This window comes from Plecotus auritus (assembly GCF_963455305.1).
Source record: "Plecotus auritus genome assembly, chromosome: X".
Taxonomy (NCBI): domain Eukaryota; kingdom Metazoa; phylum Chordata; class Mammalia; order Chiroptera; family Vespertilionidae; genus Plecotus; species Plecotus auritus.
Window position 1 is genome coordinate 32301078 of NC_137784.1, and position 19305 is coordinate 32320382.

Genomic DNA, 19305 nt, shown 5'->3' on the forward strand with positions numbered 1-19305 from the left:
GCCCTCCCTTTACCCTCCTTCTGCCAAAGCCCAAGGTGAGTAGCTGCACACGAAATTTTGTGCATTGGCCTTTTAAGAGACTGCCTGCATTTCAAGTCATCTCTCCCTGGCACACAGCACCCCTGTTGCTTTTCACAGCCAGATGTTCTGAGGGCAACTCTCTCAGTCCTGGTGCTCTGGGCTTGGAGCCCAGCTTGGGGTTTAGACCCAAGAGTTCTTAGTGGGAACCCCCCACAGCTGAGATAGCCCTCTGGAACTTCAGTTGCTGCCTGTGAGAGCCCTGCCAGCCCTTTTGCACCTCTGCACTTCCTACCAGTATCTCTGTGGTCTCCACTTTCCGTCCTTGGTTATAGTGGTTCTGTCCAGGTAGTATTCAGTTGATTATTCAGGATGGTTTTTCTGTATTTTAGTTGTAATTCTAGTTTGGGCCTAGGAGCATGTAGCTTTCACTTACTCTGCCACCATTGTGGAATCTGGGCCATTTTTTTCTTTTTTTTTTTTAATGATTTTTATTTTTGTATCTTTTTAAAGAAATATTTCCCTTGAGCCCCAAAATATATCCGCCTATATTTTTTCTAGAAGTTTCCCCTTTTATATGTATGCCTTTCATCTACCTGGATTTGATTCTGAACATGGTATAAAACAGGGATTTAATTATATTGTCTCAAAACCAGTTTTCCAGTGGTCCGTTCTTTCTCCACTGTTCTGCAATTGTACTGCTGTCATGAGCTTCTCTGACTTTGAGCACCCTGCTTCCTTTTTTAGTACCTTTGTAATGACATTGCTTCCACTGGGATAATCAGTTTACTTTCCCTTTCTCAAGAAAATTAATTTTCTACATTGCATCTACTGGGATAATGAGGTTAATTTCCTTTTCTCAAGATACTTAATTTGGTTTCTCTTGCTTTGTAAAGGAACATGTCCACAGGTTTTAGAGATTAGAATGTGAACATCATTTGTGATGGCATTATTCAGCCTACCACAACCTTCTTTCCATTATTCTTATGTTTTTAACTCATCCCTTTTAAGGATACTCATAGTTTCTGTCTCATAGTCCTACTATCTGAATACAGTTGTTGAGAGTCTAATCCTCCTGTTTGTCATGTCTGTTAATTCTCATTCAGGATAAGATATGTTTCTTCATCTGTTGTATAATTTTAGATTATAAACTCATCATAAGAGGACTCAATTTGTGGCAATCTCACTAGGCCTGGGTTAGGGTAATATTGCTTCCACCAAGACTCCAGGGATACTACTGACCCAGAGCCACTTTTCATGCTATTTTATTTGTCAAGGTTTCATGGGTAATGTAGTAATATAATTTCACACTCTCAACCTGTGTGAGGGCAGACTACTGGCTATAAATATAGAGGTATAATCTTCCTCCACCCATGGCTTTAGAGGAAACATTTTTTTGTTTTGTTTTGTTTTCTCCCTCTTGTAGTAAGTAATTTTTCCCTAGATCACTCTTTTACTAAGGTGTAGTCCTTTAAGGATCCAGACATTATGAGAGAATATCTACTTTCCCATTTACCTGCCTTGTTTGGAACCCAAGACCTCTCCTTTCCCTTGGTGGGCATTAAAACACAAACCCTTACATTCGTGAAATAGGCTAGCTCCTTAGAGCAGTGGTTCTCAACCTTTCTAATGCCGCAACCTTTAATACAGTTCATGTTGTGGTGACCCCCAACCATAAAATTATTTTCGTTGCTACTTCATAACTGTAATTTTGCTACTGTTAGGAATCGTAATGTAAATATCTGTGTTTTCCGATGGTCTTAGGAGACCCTGCTAGCGGTTCTCAACCTGTGGGTCACGGCCCACAGGTTGAGAACCGCTGCTGTAGAGCCTAAGACCATCGGAAAACACAGATATTTACATTACATTACACAAATTATCAAGGTCCTTTTTCTGTAAGACCAATTATTAAATGTAAGATACTTAAAAAATAATGTTACTTTAATTTTCAACTCAAGAATCCTAATTCTCATTTTCCTATTCTCTTCATAGGATGTGTGCTGTATTTGGTGGAATATATTGTCTTCGCCATTCAGTGCAGTGCCTTGTTGTGGACAAAGAATCCAGAAAGTAAGGATGATATAAGTTACCTTCCTATATTTACACCCCAAGCACAGGTGAAAAATGCTAAAGTCAATTTTTAAAAAATGATTCTTCAAAGATCCTCCTTGGTGTTAATAACATATCAACTTTGATTAAAAGTAATTTGTGTTTAGATCCTCCAGAACAAGTAAAGTGAGTTCAGAATATAGAAACTAAATTAATTTCCTTGCAATATGACTATAGCTCCTGATCATCCAAGCTTGGAAGACAAATCATTTCAGCTGCCGGGGGTGGGTGATGAGTGATTTTAGTTTTCCTTGTGGCCTTACCTCCTCTAATTGATTTTCATCAGATGACAACAAAGCCCTCTGTTATTGCATTTTTAAAAATGAAGCTCACCTAAAGACTCATCAGATTAATCTCTGATGATAATGCATGTCACTCCAAAAGAAAAAAAACTTTAATGAGTTTTAGGTAGATTGTTGTCATAAACTATGCTGCCCTGTTATCTGAGGATAAAATATTTTACAACCACATAAGGCCTGCAGGCTGGTTTAGGATTGAAATAAGAATATAACCTGCTTTTTTTTATAAAGTGGAGGATCATTTACCTGTGCATTTTTATATTTAAAGAACATTTTTTTCTGGGATTTATTATTTAGATACTAAGATATACTCTTGTCTGAATTAAGTAAATAGTCTTCGATTATTATCTTTTACCTTAAAACTTACATGAGTCAATTCAATCAAATTTTAGGATCTGTTTAAATTTTCCTTTTTGTTATCTGTTCTTAAGAATCTACTGACATGTATCTTTTATATAACTGTTTGTATGGGTATATAAATAAATTGTTCTTCATTCCCATTTTGGATGCCTTTTATTTTTTTCTCTTGCCTGATTGCTCTGGCTAGGACATCCAGTGCTATGTTGAATAACAACGGTGAGAGTGGACATCCCTGTCTTGTTCCTGATCTTAGAGGAAAAGCTTTCAGTTTTTCACCATTGAGTATGGTATTAGCTGAGGATTTGTCATATACTGCCTTTATTATGTTGAGGTACTTTCCTTCAGTACCCATTTTATTGAGTGTTTTAATCATACTAGTGAATGGATGTTGTATCTTATCAAATTCTTTTTCTGCATCTATTGATATGGTCATATGATTTTTATCCTTTTTTTTGTTAATTACATTGATCGATTTGCATATACCATCCTGTGCCTCTGCAGTGAACCCTACTTGATCATGATACATTATTTTTCAAAGTGTTGTTATATTCAATTTAATAATATTTTGTTTAGGGTTTTTGCATCTGTATTCATCAGAGATATTGGTCTACAGTGAGTGTGTTTGTGTGTGTGTGTGTGTGTGTGTGTGTGTGTGTGTGTGTTATCCTTGCTGGGTTTTGGTATCAGGATTATGTTGGTCTCATAAAATGTTAGGAAGTACTGCCTCTTTGTCAATATTTTGGAAGAGTTTGAACGAAGAATAGGTATCAAATCTTTGACTGTTTGGTAGAATTCACTAGTGAAGCCCCCTGGTCCTTAAATTTTATTTTAAATTTTATTTTGGGAGGTTTTTGATGATTGTTTTAATTTCTTCACTATTGATCGGTCTATTTAGGTTTTCCAGGTCTTCATGATTCAGTCTAAGAGGGTTATATATTTCTAGTAACTCATCCATTTCTTCTAGGTTATTGAATTTGATGGCGTCTAGTCCTTCATAGTATTCTTGTATGATCCATTGTATTTCCGTGATGTCTGTAGTAACTTCTCTTTAATTTATGGTTTTGTTTATTAGGTGTCTTTTTCCATTTTTTCTTAGTGAGTCTTGCCGTGCTTTGTAAATTTTATTAATCTTTTCAAAGAATATATTTATTGCCATTTTATTGTTCATATTTTTATCTTTAGTTTCTTCTTTTTAAAGAAGACCCTTTAACATTGGTGGTGATCAACTCCTTTACCTTTTTCTGTCTGCTAAGCTCTTTAAATATCATTCACTTCTAAATGATAGCTTTGCTAGGTAGAGTAATCTTGGCTATAGGTCCTTGCTTTTCCTCACTTTGAATATTTCTTGTCAATCCCTCTTGGCCTTCAAAGTTTCTTTTTAAAAATAACTGACATTCTTACGGGACCTCCCTTGTACGTAACTAACTGCTTTTCTCTTGCTGCTTTTAAGACTATCTCTTTGTCTTTAATCTTTGGCATTTTAATTATGATGTGTCTGGTGTGGGCATCTTTGGGTTCCTCTTGTTTAGGATTCTCTGTGCTTCCTATACTTGTATGTCTTTTTCCTTCACCAGGTTAGGGAAGTTTACTGTCATTATTTTTTCAAATAAGTTTTAAATTTCTTGCTCTCTTCTTCTTCTTCCAGCACCATCATTATGCAAATGTTTTGGTATGCTTGTAGTTATTCCAGAGGCTCCTTACACTATTTTCACTTTTTTGGAATCTTTTCTCTTTTTTGCAGTTCTGATTGGGTGTTTTTTTTCTTCCTTACATTCCAAATAGCTGATTTGATTCTCGGCTTCATCTACTCTCCCTGTCAATTATTCTTCATTTCATCTAGTATATCCTTCATATCTGACTAGTCCTTTTTTTAATGCTGTTGAGGTTCTAAGTTCATTGAGCATCCTTATAACCAGTGTTTTGAACTCTGCCTTTAGTAGATTGCTTGTCTCCATTATTTTCAGTGCTTTTTCTGGAGTTTTGTTCTTTTCGTTCATTTGTGATGTGATTCTTTGTCTCCTCATTTTGTCAGCCTCCTGTGTTTGTTTCTATGTATTAGGTAGAGCTGCTACATCTCCCAGGCTTGGTATAGTGGGCTAAGGTAGTTGGTGTTCTGTAGTGTCCAGTGGCACAGCCTCCCTGATCACCTAAGCTGGGCACTCAAAGTTCACCCCCCTAGGTGGGCTTACACTCTCCTCTTGTTGAGCCTTGATTGCTGTTGGCACATCAATGGAAGGGATTTACCCGAAGCTGATCAGCTGCAAGGACTGACTGCGACCACCAAACTCCTACCATTGTGGAGGATTAGCTTTGCAGGGACCCACCCACAGAGCAGGACTGATTTGGCAGGGTTCTGGTACCTGCTGAGTCCACCCCTTGAGTGTGTCACTTGTGGAGGTAGTTGGATGGTGCTTTGATGTGGTCTGAAGCTGTCCACTGGGTGTACTGTCTCTGGGGACTCCTAGAAGGCACATGCCAAGGTCAGCCACTGCCTGTGTTCTGCCCAAGGCTCCCCAGCATGAGCTACAAAGTGATCTGTAGATGGCTGCTACTTGTGCTGGGCTTGAAGGTGCCCAGGAGTGGCCACTTAGCAAAAGGCACGGATTGTGCTGAGGCCAAATGCTGCTTGTTTGAGAGATTTTAGGAAAATATGAAACATGAGCCATGATAGGTCATTCCTATGAAAAAGCCACTAGAGATACGTTGGGTGGGCCTAAATATTGGTTGGAGCAGGCCTCAGGGATTACCAGGACAGGGCAAAAGTGTGAGCCAAGTTGATGGAGTCTCAGATATGGCTCCTGCCTGTAGGCTCTGTGGTGGAAGGGCTCATCAAAGGAGCAGTGGCCTCTGCTAGTACTTTTGTCTGGGCGAAACCTGCCCCTCCAGCCCTCGCCTTGATACCAGACAATTCAGTTCCTCCCCATATGTCTCTTATGCCTTTTAAGCTGCTGCCCCAGTGCTGCATCTCTAAGGGAGTGAGTCCAGAGTAAGTGTGTGTGCAGGCCACTTAATAGGTACTGCCTAAGACTCCAGCAGCCTCCATCTCACTCAGCCTCAATCACTGCTGCATTTTTGTTGTTGTTGTTGTTTTAATAATTTTTTTAATTTAAAAAAATATATATATTCTTATAGATTTCAGAGAGGAAGGGAGAGATAGAAACATCAATGATGAGTGAGAGTCATTGATCAGCTGCCTCCTGCACACCCCCTACTGGGGATCAAGCCTGCAACCCTGGCATGTGCCCTTGACTGGAATCGAACCTGGGACCCCTCAGTCCACAGGCTGACACTCTATCCACTGAGCCAAACCAGCTAGGGCTTTACAGTCAGAAGTTATGGGCACTTCTCTTCTTGGCACTGGAGCCCTGGGCTGTGGGGCTAGAACCCTGTTCCTCAGATATCCCTCCTGATTTTTATTTGCCACATGTGGGTATGGGACCAGCCTGTTACCTATCTCTGCCCCTTCTACTAGTCTTGGTGTGCTACTTCTTTAATTCTTTAGTTTTAGCACTTCCATTCAGCCAAATTTCAGATGGTAGTTAATGGTGGTTGTTTTGTCATTTATTTGTAATTTTGATGTGGTTGTGGAAGGAGGCAAGTTCCACATATACCTATAGTGCCCTCTTGTTTCTTGAGATAGGACTGTAATGATATAAATCTCCCTCTTATTACTGCTTTTGCTGCATCCCAAAAGTTTTGATATGTCACGTTCTCATTCTTACTGGTCTCCATATATGTTTTGATTTCATCTTTTCTTTTTGACCCTATTTCTATTTCTATTCTTTAAGGTCAGCTAGAAGGCAACAAGATAGCTGGAAAAAGAACATGTAGTTGTAAAGTACACAATTATAAACAAACTATTAAATTTAGTCATTTTTCTAGTAGTATCTATTTATCTCCATATATTTGTGGGGTTTTTTTTTGTTTTTTGTTTGTTTGTTTGTTTGTTTTTTTACTTTTTGCAGTTGATTTCTAATTTCAAAGCATTGTAGTCAGAGAATACACTTGGTGTGATTTTAATTTTCATAAATTGGTTGAGGCTTGTTTTGTGATCTAACATATGGTCTATGCTTAAGAATGTTCCATGTGCACTGAAGAAAAGTGTATAATCTGATGTTCTGGATGAAAGGCTCTGTAAATGTCAATTATGTCCATTTGGTCTAATGTGTCATTTAAGGCCAATATTTTATGAATCTTTACATAGAAAACTCTAAAGACCCCACTAAAAAACTATTAGAAACAATGAACAAATACAGTAAATTTCAGGATACAAAATCAATGTACAAAAATTCAATGCATTCCTATACTAGTATACTAATGAAATTTCAGAAAAAGAAAAAATTACAATTGCTTTTGTAATCCCAACAAAGGATGTGATGGACTTGTATACTGAAAACTACAAAGGATTATTAAAAGAGACTGAAAAAGACACAATGAAATGGAAACATATTCCATGTTCATGGATTGAAAGAATCAACATAGTTAAACTGTCTGTATTACCCAAAGCAATATATATACTTAATGCAATCCACATCAAAATTCCTATGACATTTTTTAATGACATAATACAAAATATTATTAGATTTGTATGGAACCACAAAAGACCCAAAATAGCCAAAGCAATCCTGAGAAAACAGAAGAAAGGCAGATATATCACACTCTCTGACTTCAAATTATACAACTAAGTGACAATAATCTAAACAGCATGGTATTGGAAGAAAAACAGACACACAGACCAATGGAACAAAAATGAGAGCCCCAAAATAAATCCACTTGTATATGGGCAAGTAATGTTCTACAAAGGTGCCAAAACCATATAATGGAGAAAAGAAAGCCTCTTCAATAAATAGTGCTGGGAAAATTGGAAAGACATATGCAAAAGAATGAAACTAGACTGTTGTTTGTTCCCATATACAAAAATTAACTCAAAATGGATCAAACACCTAAATATAAATCTGAAACATAAGTTATATAGAAGAAAATATAGGTACTTAACTTATGGACCTTGATCTTAGAGAATATTTTATCAATATGACCTAAAGGCAAGGGAAATAAAGGCAAAAATAAGTGAATGGACTATATCAATCTAAAAATCTTCTGCACAACAAAAGAAACAGACAAAACAAAAAGGCAACTGGTCAAATGGGAGAAGATATTTGCAAACAATCATTTTGTCAAAGGGTTAATATCTATATCTATATATATAAAAGGCTAAGCGACCATTGCATCTGAAACAACCGAACAGACGACCGAACAGGCTGTTTGGGGCAACCAGGCCGGCAGGGGGGTTAGTAAGGGGTGACCAAACAACTGAGCAGCAGGCTGCGTGGGGCGATCAGGTCAGCAGGGGGGTTAGTGAGGGGCAACCAAATGACCGTTCAGCAGGCTGAGGGGGGCGACCAGGCCGGCAGGGGGATTATTGAGGGGCGACCAAACAACCGAGCAGCAGGCTGTGTGGGGTGAGCAGCCTGGCTGGGGGGTTGGTGAGGGGCGACCAAACGACTGAGCAGCAGGCTATGTGGGGCGACCAGGCCGACGGGGTGGGGGGGCAGTTGGGGGCAACTACTCCTGCGGGGGGGCAGTTAGGTGCGATCAGGCAGGCAGGCAGGTGAACAGTTAGGAGCCAGTGGTCCTGGATTGTGAGAGGGATGTCCGACTGCCGGTTTAGGCCTGATCCTGGGGATTGGGCCTAAACTGGCAGTCGGACATCCCCCAAGGGGTCCTGGATTGGAGAGGGTGCAGGTTGGGCTGAGGGGACACCCCCTCCCCCATGCACGAATTTCATGCACTGGGCCTCTAGTCCAAAATATAAAAAGACCCTCATACAACTCAGCACCAAATAAATGATCCAATTCAAAATGGGCAGAGAACCTGAACAGAAACCTCTCCCAAGAAGGCATCCAAATTACCAACAGTTATATGAAAAGATGTTCAACTTCACTAGCTATTAGAAAAATGCATATCAAAACTACAATGAGATACTGCCTCACATGTGTTAGAATGGCTATTATCAACAAGACAAGTAATAAGTGTTGGAGAGGTTGTATAGGAAAAAGAACCCTCATTCATTGTTGGTGGGAATGTAAACTGGTACAGCCACTATGGAAAACAGTCTGGTGGCTCCTCAGAAATTAATAATAGATTTATCATATGACCCAGCAACCCCCCTTCTGCATATCTACTTGAAAACATTTATTTGCAAAGACATATGCATCCCTATGTTCATTGCAGCATTATTCATGGTAGCCATGGCATGGAAACAACAAAAGTTCTTGCTTCCAATATTCATAAAATATTGGCCTTCAATAGATGATAGGATAAAGAAGATGTGGTACATGTATATAATGGAATACTACTCAGTCATAAGAAAAGATGAAATTCTGTCATTTGTGACAATATGGATGGACCTTGAGAATATAATGCTAAGTGAAATAGGTCTGTCAGAAAAATTTAAGAACCACATGATTTCACTGATATGTGGGATATAAAACTGAAACTAACAAATAAACAAACATGAAAAACAAACAAAAACTCATGGACACAGACAACAGCATGGTGACTACCAGAGGGAATGGGGGTAAGGGATAGTAAAGGGTAAATGATGTCAAATATATGGTGACAGAAGATGATTTGACTTTAGGCCGTGGGCACACAATGCAATATGAAGTCACTTATGATTGAATTGTACACTTAAACCTATATCATCTTATTAACCAATGTTACACCAATAAATTTTATAAACAGAAAAAAAGTAATTGTTCATCCAGAAAATACCTTAATATCTTGAACAAACATCTTAAGTTTTAAACTGTTTTTTTTTCATGTTACAATAATTGTCTGTAGTCTAAAGAGCATAAAATGTTTATCTTCATATAGACTAGCTAGAGTACAATAACTAGTATTTTAAGATATGGTGGAGAAAAAAGTCAACTCTAGAACATGTAAATTTTAGATAGTGAATTTGCTTTAGAAAAATAATTCTCCAGTGTAACATAAAATAGACACATGATCTAAAGGGTTTTAAAATACTTTTAGCACATTAACAGAAAGGTACTACATAAATTAAACATGAAAAAATATGTCCCTGAAGGCCTAGGATATTTATATATTGGCTCACGAAGAGCTCTGTGGAGATTCATGAAGGAATAGTTGTCTTTATAGCTTTTAGAGGTCATTTTTCCTTATGTTTTCATTTTGAAGCATGAGTATGTGCCCAACGACGGAAAGGCAGATAATGAATTGCTTGTTTAGTGTTTATTTACTTAGATCCTTGTACATTTTTTTGGGCACCATTCCAGTCCCACATGTTACTCTTAGTGACATGAATTTAAATGAATCTTGTGTCTTAAAAAAAAAATGGATAGGTTAGTACAGTAATAGCATTTGTTGAACAAAGGCTACATTTACCTCACCTCAATTTTTACTTTGTTTTTATTATAAGCTGTGAACATTATAACTCTAATTTGTGCTCTGCTACAGATTTCAGTTGCAACAAATAAATGAGAGCTGAGGGTTTAAAAACCAAAGTTGGGTAGTTTTCAAATTTTAATGTGCTTTAGGATCACCAGATAAACTTGTAAAAAACACCATGTGGATTTTTGAACCTCACCCTTGGGGAGTGAAATTGGATAACGTGCTTAGAGTACATCAGGGCATTTGCAGTTTTAAGTACAGGCCAAGTTAATCTAATGTAGGTGCTCTTTAGATGACACTGAGAAACACTGATCTGTAAAGTATAGAGTTCGGGATCAAGCCAAGCCTATGGTACTGTGTTTCATGATGGATTGGGGTCTCTGGGTCTTAATTCATTCTAAGCCTACATCAAGGTGAACCTTCCAGATCTACTGGCATTAAGTCTGAATTTTAAATAGCAGACTGCTAGTGATTTAACATTTCTTTTATAACTTCATAGAAAGACCTCGAACATAACAACTGTCTAGCAGCTCTTAAGGCATGTATGGTCAGGTAGCCCTTGAATGAGAGAAGACCTGAAAATTTATTACTGTCATGAATGACAGTGGACAAGTCACTCTGGGCCAGTATTTTATCTGTAAGATGAGTTAGGTGGACTCCCCAAGTCTCCTCCCAGATATGACAATGCTTTCATTGAGTTAACTGAAAGTACCTAAAGTACTTAGTTTTTCCTCAACATTTAGAAATACATTATCTTAAAGTGTTTTATATGCCCAAATGTAGGCCTTACTTACATATTGGGTAATATTCAGTCCCAATGAGAAATTTTTTAAAAATTAACAACTTGTATGTGTCTACTTTTATGGGTGTAAATGAAATAACAAAATGTCTACTTATTCTATTTATTAAATCATTTTATTGGAACTCCAGTTTTCTAATGAATATATTTTTCTTATTCATATTGGTTGTTTAAGATACAGACATTTTGGATTCTGGATATGATTTTCTTATTGAAAAATTTATTCCAAGCCATGACATTTATTTCTTTAATAGTAGATCAGTTTTAAAAATTTTACCTGCAGGCCGAAACCGGTTTGGCTCAGTGGATAGAGCGTCGGCCTGCGGACTCAAGGGTCCCAGGTTCGATTCCGGTCAAGGGCATGTACCTGGGTTGCGGGCACATCCCCAGTAGGGGGCGTGCAGGAGGCAGCTGATCGATGTCTCTCTCTCATCGATGTTTCTAACTCTCTATCCCTCTCTCTTTCTCTCTGTAAAATATCAATAAAATATATTTTTAAAAAAATTTTACCTGCATTCATAATGTTCATGATATCTACAATACTGAATTGTTTAAGTGATCTTCATAAGTTTTATTTGAGAGACAATCAATACTTGAAAAATGTAAATTCATACCATCACTAATAATTACCAAATTTATCTAAAGCTAGCACTGATTGAAGTTAACTCAGGCTAATGTATCTTTCACAAACACTACTTTGTTATTACAAATCAAATATTTGAGAGAACTACTAGTAATAAGAGGTACTTTGTAAGGACTTAATGTAAAATGAGGGATAATTTATTGAGGGGAAAAACCTTGAAAACATTTGGGCATATGTAGCATATATTTCTTTTCAAGGAATCAGGTTGCCTCAAATGATTGCTTATTTTAGGTGTAATTAGATTATTAGTCAAGGAATCTGCAAAGATTTATATTTATCTCCTTATGGTCTTAGATTGTCTTTCTTTCCCTATTTTTCTATGTGGAGCACTTGACATCTCTCCCCTTTGGTGTAGTTAAGAGCTACTCATGCCTCAGGTCTAAGTTCTAAGTTTATTTCCTACTCCCATGGACTAGATCAGTACCCTCTGTCAGCCCCTGAGTAAGGTCCCCTTGTATGATTATTTTTAAGTCTCCTGTAAGAAAAGGGAGGATCTCACAACTATATCTCCAGAACCAGAGCAGGTTCCTATCACCCACTATACTCACTAACTATGTGTGAAATGAATGAGTGAATGAATGAATGAGTGAATGAATGGTAAAAACTGATACCATTTTTGTGCTTCTCTTTTACCTTCCATTGAGGAAAGCAAATGGAAACATAAATGATAATAGCATTGAGTTTAATTTGGTGATTATACATCAAAGTATTGTATAAACTTTGAGAGAAGAAATATGGAATATGTAACCAAATGAATACTTATTTTCAGCTAAAACTTATTTTTCATTTTTGTTTAATTTGGTTTTCCTGAGATCTATATTGACTGTGCACACTTTGCTATATTATGCATTGGCTCTGCTTTCTTAATTTTCAGAGGTATCAGACATAGGTATCAGTAGTTCTTGTCTATACCCTCTCACTAAATTCTAATACTGAACCCCTCTGTTAACTGTTTTTTGAAACACTGAATGTTCTTATTGAGCAGCTTTCTTTTCCTTTGCAGCTGTGCTGACCATGTAAAACTCTTGATTTGGTCATTTAGCAAAACAGTATTTGATATTAGGGTAAGGTGTGGATAACCTTGGACCAGATATATCTGTAATCAATAGCCTGAATCTAATTACTTCAGCTAGTGTTCCTTGTGTACTTCAGCTGTCTCAATTACTTGATTTCCTCCTATGACTATTTCCTGGAGATATCTTTTTTTGATGTCAGGAATGACTATACCTTTCCTCTATACTTGTAAATTAGTAGTGAATAGTAAATTAGACCAAGCATGAGGTGATTGATTCTTAATACCATTTCTCATTGTCGGAAAGTCAGTGAATTTCTGATTTTAGCATGTCTCATTTGCAAAATCATAGTGATAATATTATAAATAATTTAACCTTCACCAACCCCTATGCTAGTTGTTGTAGCGATAAAGAGATGAATAAAGCATGGGCCTTGCTCTTGTGTACAAAAAAGATCACAGTAAAGAGTGCAAGCTCTAAAATCAGGTAGACATTGATCAGTATCCTGGCTTCTGTACTTACTACCTGAGTGAACTTTAACAAGTTGTTTAATCTCTCTCTGCTCTAGTTTCTTAATCTGTAAAGTTAGACATGACAGTACCAACCTCACTGACTTATTTTTAATTTTAAATGAACAGATAAAGATAGCAGAAACCTTTATTAAAGATAGTAAGAACTTAATACATATAGCTAGTAGCAATTATTAATGTAATTGGATAGTGAAGATCCTCCTATGTTATACTAAGGAGTTTGGACTGTAATTAGTGGTAGTTTTAAGTGGATAAATGACAAAATTAGATTTGCTACTTTTACTAGTAAGTTAGTAATTCTGGCAGTGATTTGAAAGAAACACTGATAGAAAGAGGTTCTTTACCTCCTAAATGAGAGATTCTGTATATTTATTTCTGCCTCTACACTGTTCACATAAATGGAATACTTCTATCATTATCTATCTACCCATTTAGCCATCCATGCAGCAATTATTAGTTATTTTATGTGTGCCAGGCACTGGGGACACAGCGGAGAACAAGACAGTCATGGTCTTTGTTCTCATGGACTTTAGAGTCTATCGGGGGTCATTAAAGAACAAACAAATTATGGAGATAACTAGAGGCCCGGTGCACAAAATTCATGCACGGGGGGGGGGTGTTCCTCAGCCCAACCTTCACCCTCTCCAATCCAGGACTGCTGGCTCCCAACCACACGCCTGCCTGCCTGCCTTATTGCCCCTAACTGCTTCTGCCTGCCAGCCTGATCACCTCCTAACAGCTCCCCTGCAAGCCTGATCGCCCCCAGCTGCCCTCCCCTGCAGGCCTGGTCCCTCGCAACTGCCCTCCCCTGCTGGCCTGGTCATCCCTAACTGTCCTCCCGTGCTGGCCTGGATCCCCCCCAACTGCCCTCCCCTGCAGACCTGATTGCCCCCAACTGCCCTCCCTTGCAGGCCTGTTCCCCCCCAACTGCCCTCCCCTGCTGGCCTGATCGCCCACAGCTGCCCTCCCCTGCCGGCCATTTTGTGTCCACATGGGGGCGGCCATCTTGTGTGTTGGAGTGACAGTCAATTTGCATATTACTCTTTTATTAGATAGGATTACACAATGAGATCTTTTCAATATGCAGATCTGACTCTGTCCCTCCCTGTGTAAAAAGTTTCAGTGTCTTTACAGCACTTCAAAATAAAGTTTAAGACCATTTTACATGACACATGAAGCTTAGGGAACTGGTCTTTGCCTGCCTCTCTAAGCTCATCTCTCTTCTCCCTCCAGCATCACTTCCATTTTATTGTCAATCAATAATGAAATGCTTGTGGTTTCCTGTACTTCTCTTTCTTGCCGCTGTACCCCAGCACATACTGCCTTTCTACCTGCAGTGTTCTCCTTATTTGCTTGCTTAACTGTTTTTCATACTTCAAAAATAGCTACCTTCAGTTGGGTACTCCCCTGCATCCTCATCTCTTATCACTGGACTTGGGCATCCTATCTAATAAAAGAGTAATATGCAAATTAACCATCACTCTGCTACACCCAGAAGCCACACCCACCAGCCACGCCCACCAGCCCATCAGGAGCAAATATGCAAATAAACTCAACCAAGATGGATACGGCCACAGAGAGCAGGAGGGAGGCTTGGGTTTCCCCAGCAATGGAGGAAGCCAAGCTTTCCGCCTGCCCTTGCTGACCTAGGCCTCCACTCAAGGCTACAAAGTTTCAATAATAGAAGATACATAAATCCAAACAGAAATGGTGGCAGCCACAGAGCTGGAAAGAGCAGGAGGCTAGGGTTGCCCCCGGGCGATGGAGGAAGCCAAGCTTCTGCAGCCCTGGCCAGCGCAGGCCTCCGCTTAAGGCTACAAAGTTTCAATTGTAGAAGATAAATAAACCCCAGATACCAGGGCCTCCGCTTGGGTCGCCAGGGGGCGTGGCCAGCCTGCAAACCACCACAGGCCCCTCTCCCAGGCTGCCCCAAGCCCCAAGGGAACCCCCACCCTGATCCGGGACACCCTTCAGGGCAAACCAGCTGGCCCCCACCCATGCACCAGGCCTCTATCCTATCTAATAAAAGAGTAATATGCAGATTGACCATCACTCCAACACACAAGATGGCTGCCCCCATGTGGTCAAAGATCCTGCCCCCATATGGACACAAGATGGCCACCACAAGATGGCCAGCAAGGGAGGGCAGTTGAGAGGGACCAGGCCTGCAAGGGAGGCCAGTTATGGGCGATCAGGCCAGCAGGGGAGGGCAGTTGGGAGGGACCAAGCCTGCAGAGGAGGGCAGTTAGGGGTGACCAAGCCAGCAGAGAAAGGAAGTTGGGGGCGACCAGGCCTGCAGGGAAAAGCAGTTGGGAGGGACCCAGGCCTGCAGGGGAGAGCAGTTGGGGGTGACCAGGCCTGCAGGGGAGGGCAGTGGGATCGGGCCTAAACGGGCAGTCGGATATCCCTCGGGGGGTCCCAGATTGGAGAGGGTGCAGGCTGGGCTGAGGGACACTCCCTCTCCCCCGTGCACAAATTTCGTGCACCAGGCCTCTAGTTTTCTTATAATTGCCTGTGTCTGAATTTTCATTATATTTGGAGTTCCTTTAGGACAAGATATTTTTTTAATTCTCACCCCTTTGAACAGTGGTTGGCACATGGTTGTTTTGCCATACATTTATATCGAGCCAATGAGCTACCAACTTGCTAGTAGTCCATTGTCTTACTAGACTAAACAAGAGTTTAAGGCAGTCTCAGTGGAAATGGAGAGAAAAGGTGAGTTTCGAGAAATCTTTATAAGGTAGAATGAAAATTGAATAGCAGATTAGATGTAGAAACAGAGATTCTGAGCTAGGGAAACTGTTAAGTGCTGGTCATGCCATTATCTAAGATAGGGAATTTCAAGAGGGTAAGCAGATGAGGGGCCATGATGAATTCAGTTTGGGACATGCTAGGTTTTAAAAAGCATTTGGAATCTCTCCAGAAAGAAATGGATAATAAATGTTTTAAAATATGGATACAGAGCTTTGGGTTGGTCAGAATAGGTTAATGGTGTTTGAAACTATTGGAATGGATTTTTACCCCAAAGAAATGAATGATAAGTGTTTTGGAATGGTGTCATTGAAGAGGTGGCATGTGAACTAATGTGTTTGAGAAATCGTGGAAGGACATAGTGAGTAGGGAGAATTATTTTGTTTACTTCAGTGATTGGGAATCTTCTGATTTCCTTAATTAATGTTTTTAAAAATTACTTCGTATGTGATTTCTGCACTCCTTACCATACAATTAGTTGGGATATTAATTCTGAAGATCATAGTGATGCCTGTTTTAATGTTATTTTTTCTCCTCTGGGCCAAATTCCAGATAAAGAGTTTTTGTCTTGCTGAGTATTTTCTTCCTTATCGTCATTTTGATATTTATAACCTTGTGTCATTGCACTAAGAATTGAGTAAGTATTGTGATTTAGAAAGCTCAGCTCTAGAAATGTTTTGCCTGGCTTCAGTGATTCTTATGGTCAGCTTTGTCATTGTGTCCCTGTATTTAGGAACTCCTATTATGCTCCACCTCAATTTACTATTTATGAGGCTCAGGAAGAACCTCAACTAAATCCAAAATGTTGTTAATCTTTAATGGCTTCCTCAGGTTCATGTGAAAGGGATTGGCGGGAGGGTATTTTAATGTCTCTGGCAGCACTGTTTCATTTGGCTGTTTTTCATTACCCGAATGTCATCTAATTTGTTATATTAATCTTATAGTACAAACTCTACATCTAGGTCCCAAGTCAATATTCCTTTCTTCATTGTTCTCCCAATTAAACCAAATATATGACAGTAAGTCAAGTGTCTGAGAGGGAAACAAATCTTATCACTTACTGAAATGTGTCTTGCTTTGAATTGTTCAGGCCTAGAGCCAGGAGGCTATCAGGTGAGTTGTGTTATTACCATCTACCAGACTGAGGAAGCATATGTGACTGTAACCTCAATTACTGCAGAAATCAATATGATTCTTTCTGTAGCAATAGCTCTTGACTTTTCTCCACCTAGCACAGCATAGAGATACAATAGTAGCAGTGCCACACTTGATGGTGATTCTTCCCTGGGATTTGGGAGCTTATCAGAATCTCCAGGGGTACTTATAATTTGAAAAAGTCCCCCAGGTGTGATTCTGATTTGCTTCCTTCTCCTCCTCCTCTGAGAATCACTGTTTCATCCAGAAGCCTCAGCATACATAGGAACATTTGTTGGTATATTGCCCTTGCATTGTTGAACTCCCTAATCCCCATGTCCCCATACTTCCATTTTGAGTGGTCCCCAGTTGTTTCTCCAAATACCATAACTTGTGAAACCAATGTCTACCTGTCACTAAAGGTATAGCTACCATTGAAGCAGTCCTACTAGAGTTTGGATTCCTACAAAACAAAGAGTTCTCAGTAGCTTGTGGCCAGGTTTAATTGTGTGGTTTATTTAAATGGGCGCTTTTTGCAAACACTTAGACTAGAGTCCACGATTTATGTTAACACCCCTCCCTGCCAATGTTAGTCCAATATTTTATGATGAAATTTTTCAAATCTATGCCACAGTTGAAAGAATTTCAGGGTGAACACTTCTATATCCACCACCTAGATTCCACAATTAACATTTTAATATACTTAATCATATATCTACTTAAAAGTTTATCCCACTGTCCATCATTTTACCTTTTTTAAGCATTTCACAGTAAAATCCAGATATAAGTACAGTTCCCCCCAAACCAGGGGTGGGCAAACTTTTTGACTCGAGGGCCACAATGGGTTCTTAAACTGGACCGGAGGGCCGGAACAAAAGCATGGATGGAGTGTTTGTGTGAACTTATATAAATTCAAAGTAAAGGAGCGGAGGGGAGAGCAAGAGAACCGGATAGAACAGCCGGATCCAGCCCATGGGCCGTAGTTTGCCCAAGGCTGCCCTAAACACTTCAGCATGCAGATCATTAACTAGAGTTTAATATTTATTTACAGCTTTTTGTTTTTGATGAAAAATTTACATGCAGTGCAAGTGCCCAAATCTAAGTGCTCATTAGCTAACTTTTGACAAATAATATATCTATACTAGAGGCCCAGTGCACGAAATTCATGCACCAATAGGGTCCCTAGGCCTGGCCGGTGATCAGAGCCAATCAGGTTCCCCGCCTCCCTGCCTCCTCCTTTCTGCCCAGATTATTCCCTCTTGACACTATATAATCTCTGAATTTAAGGTAAGGAAAAATCTTGTCAGTGCTGTCAGCACAAATAGAGATCAATGTTTAATAATTGATCAGCAGATTTCTCTTCCCCATTGCTTAAAGTACCTTGTGTTTTAAATTGTGTATGAATGGCCCTAGCCAGTTTGGCCCAGTGGATAGAGTGTCAGCCTGCAGACTGAAGGGTCCCGGGTTCGATTCCAGTCAAGGGCACATGCCCTGGTTGTGGGCTTGATCCCCAATAGGGGGCATGCAGGAGGCAGCCAATCAATGATTCTCTCTCATCATTGATGTTTCTATCTCTCCCTCTCCCTTCCTCTCTGAAATCAATAAAAATATATTAAAAAATAAAATAAAATGGCTAAAGCCATAATTTTTTTAAAAAAATGTGTATGAATGGTTTAAAACAGGAGTCTGAGTGTTTTACTTTTTAACTAATTATTTTACAAAATACAGTATTGAGGTATAAATACCTTATATCTATTTGGTTGAGTATTTTATAAGGCAAGAGCTCTAGTTCAATGACATGAGGAGAGATACATCGGAACGTAAGTTGGGAAGAGAAAGGAAGTAGATGTGAGATGACGAAAATAAAAAATACTAATGTAATATAGCATGTATTAATATGTGGTTAATTGATTAAAATACCTATTATGTATATCTAACATCATGAGATATGATAGTCTATCCCAACAGTGGCACACCATTTATTCAAGAATACCAGATTCATATGCCTTTAGGAAATACACCTTAAATTCATCTCACTGTTGGTTTTGGATGTTTGTCCTTTTATAATGCCTTTATGCCTGGTAAATATCTCTTATTTGGCTTCATTTTAGAGTGATACAGCATATTTTAGTTTATACTGTATTTAGTTAAAATGTGGTATAAATTTGAAATTATTTGGTTGCATTTTATTAGGACATACATATAAGTGTATTTCTAATAAAATAATTCTGGTCCC

The 19305-nt window shown here is 39.1% G+C and overlaps 1 protein-coding gene across 5 annotated transcripts in view; it reads left to right on the forward strand.

Moving 5' to 3' along the window:
- Positions 1-19305, forward strand: part of CHM (CHM Rab escort protein) — a 259883-nt gene that overhangs the window by 185965 nt on the left and 54613 nt on the right. For all 5 annotated transcript variants that reach the window (XR_013959779.1, XR_013959780.1, XM_080652894.1 and 2 more), the window contains one exon: positions 2011-2088. Coding sequence is in view for 3 of the 5 variants with exons in the window: in XM_080652894.1 (XP_080509020.1) it covers positions 2011-2088 (78 nt within the window). In the remaining 2 variants the exon portion in view is untranslated. The remainder of the gene's footprint in view (positions 1-2010; positions 2089-19305) is intronic.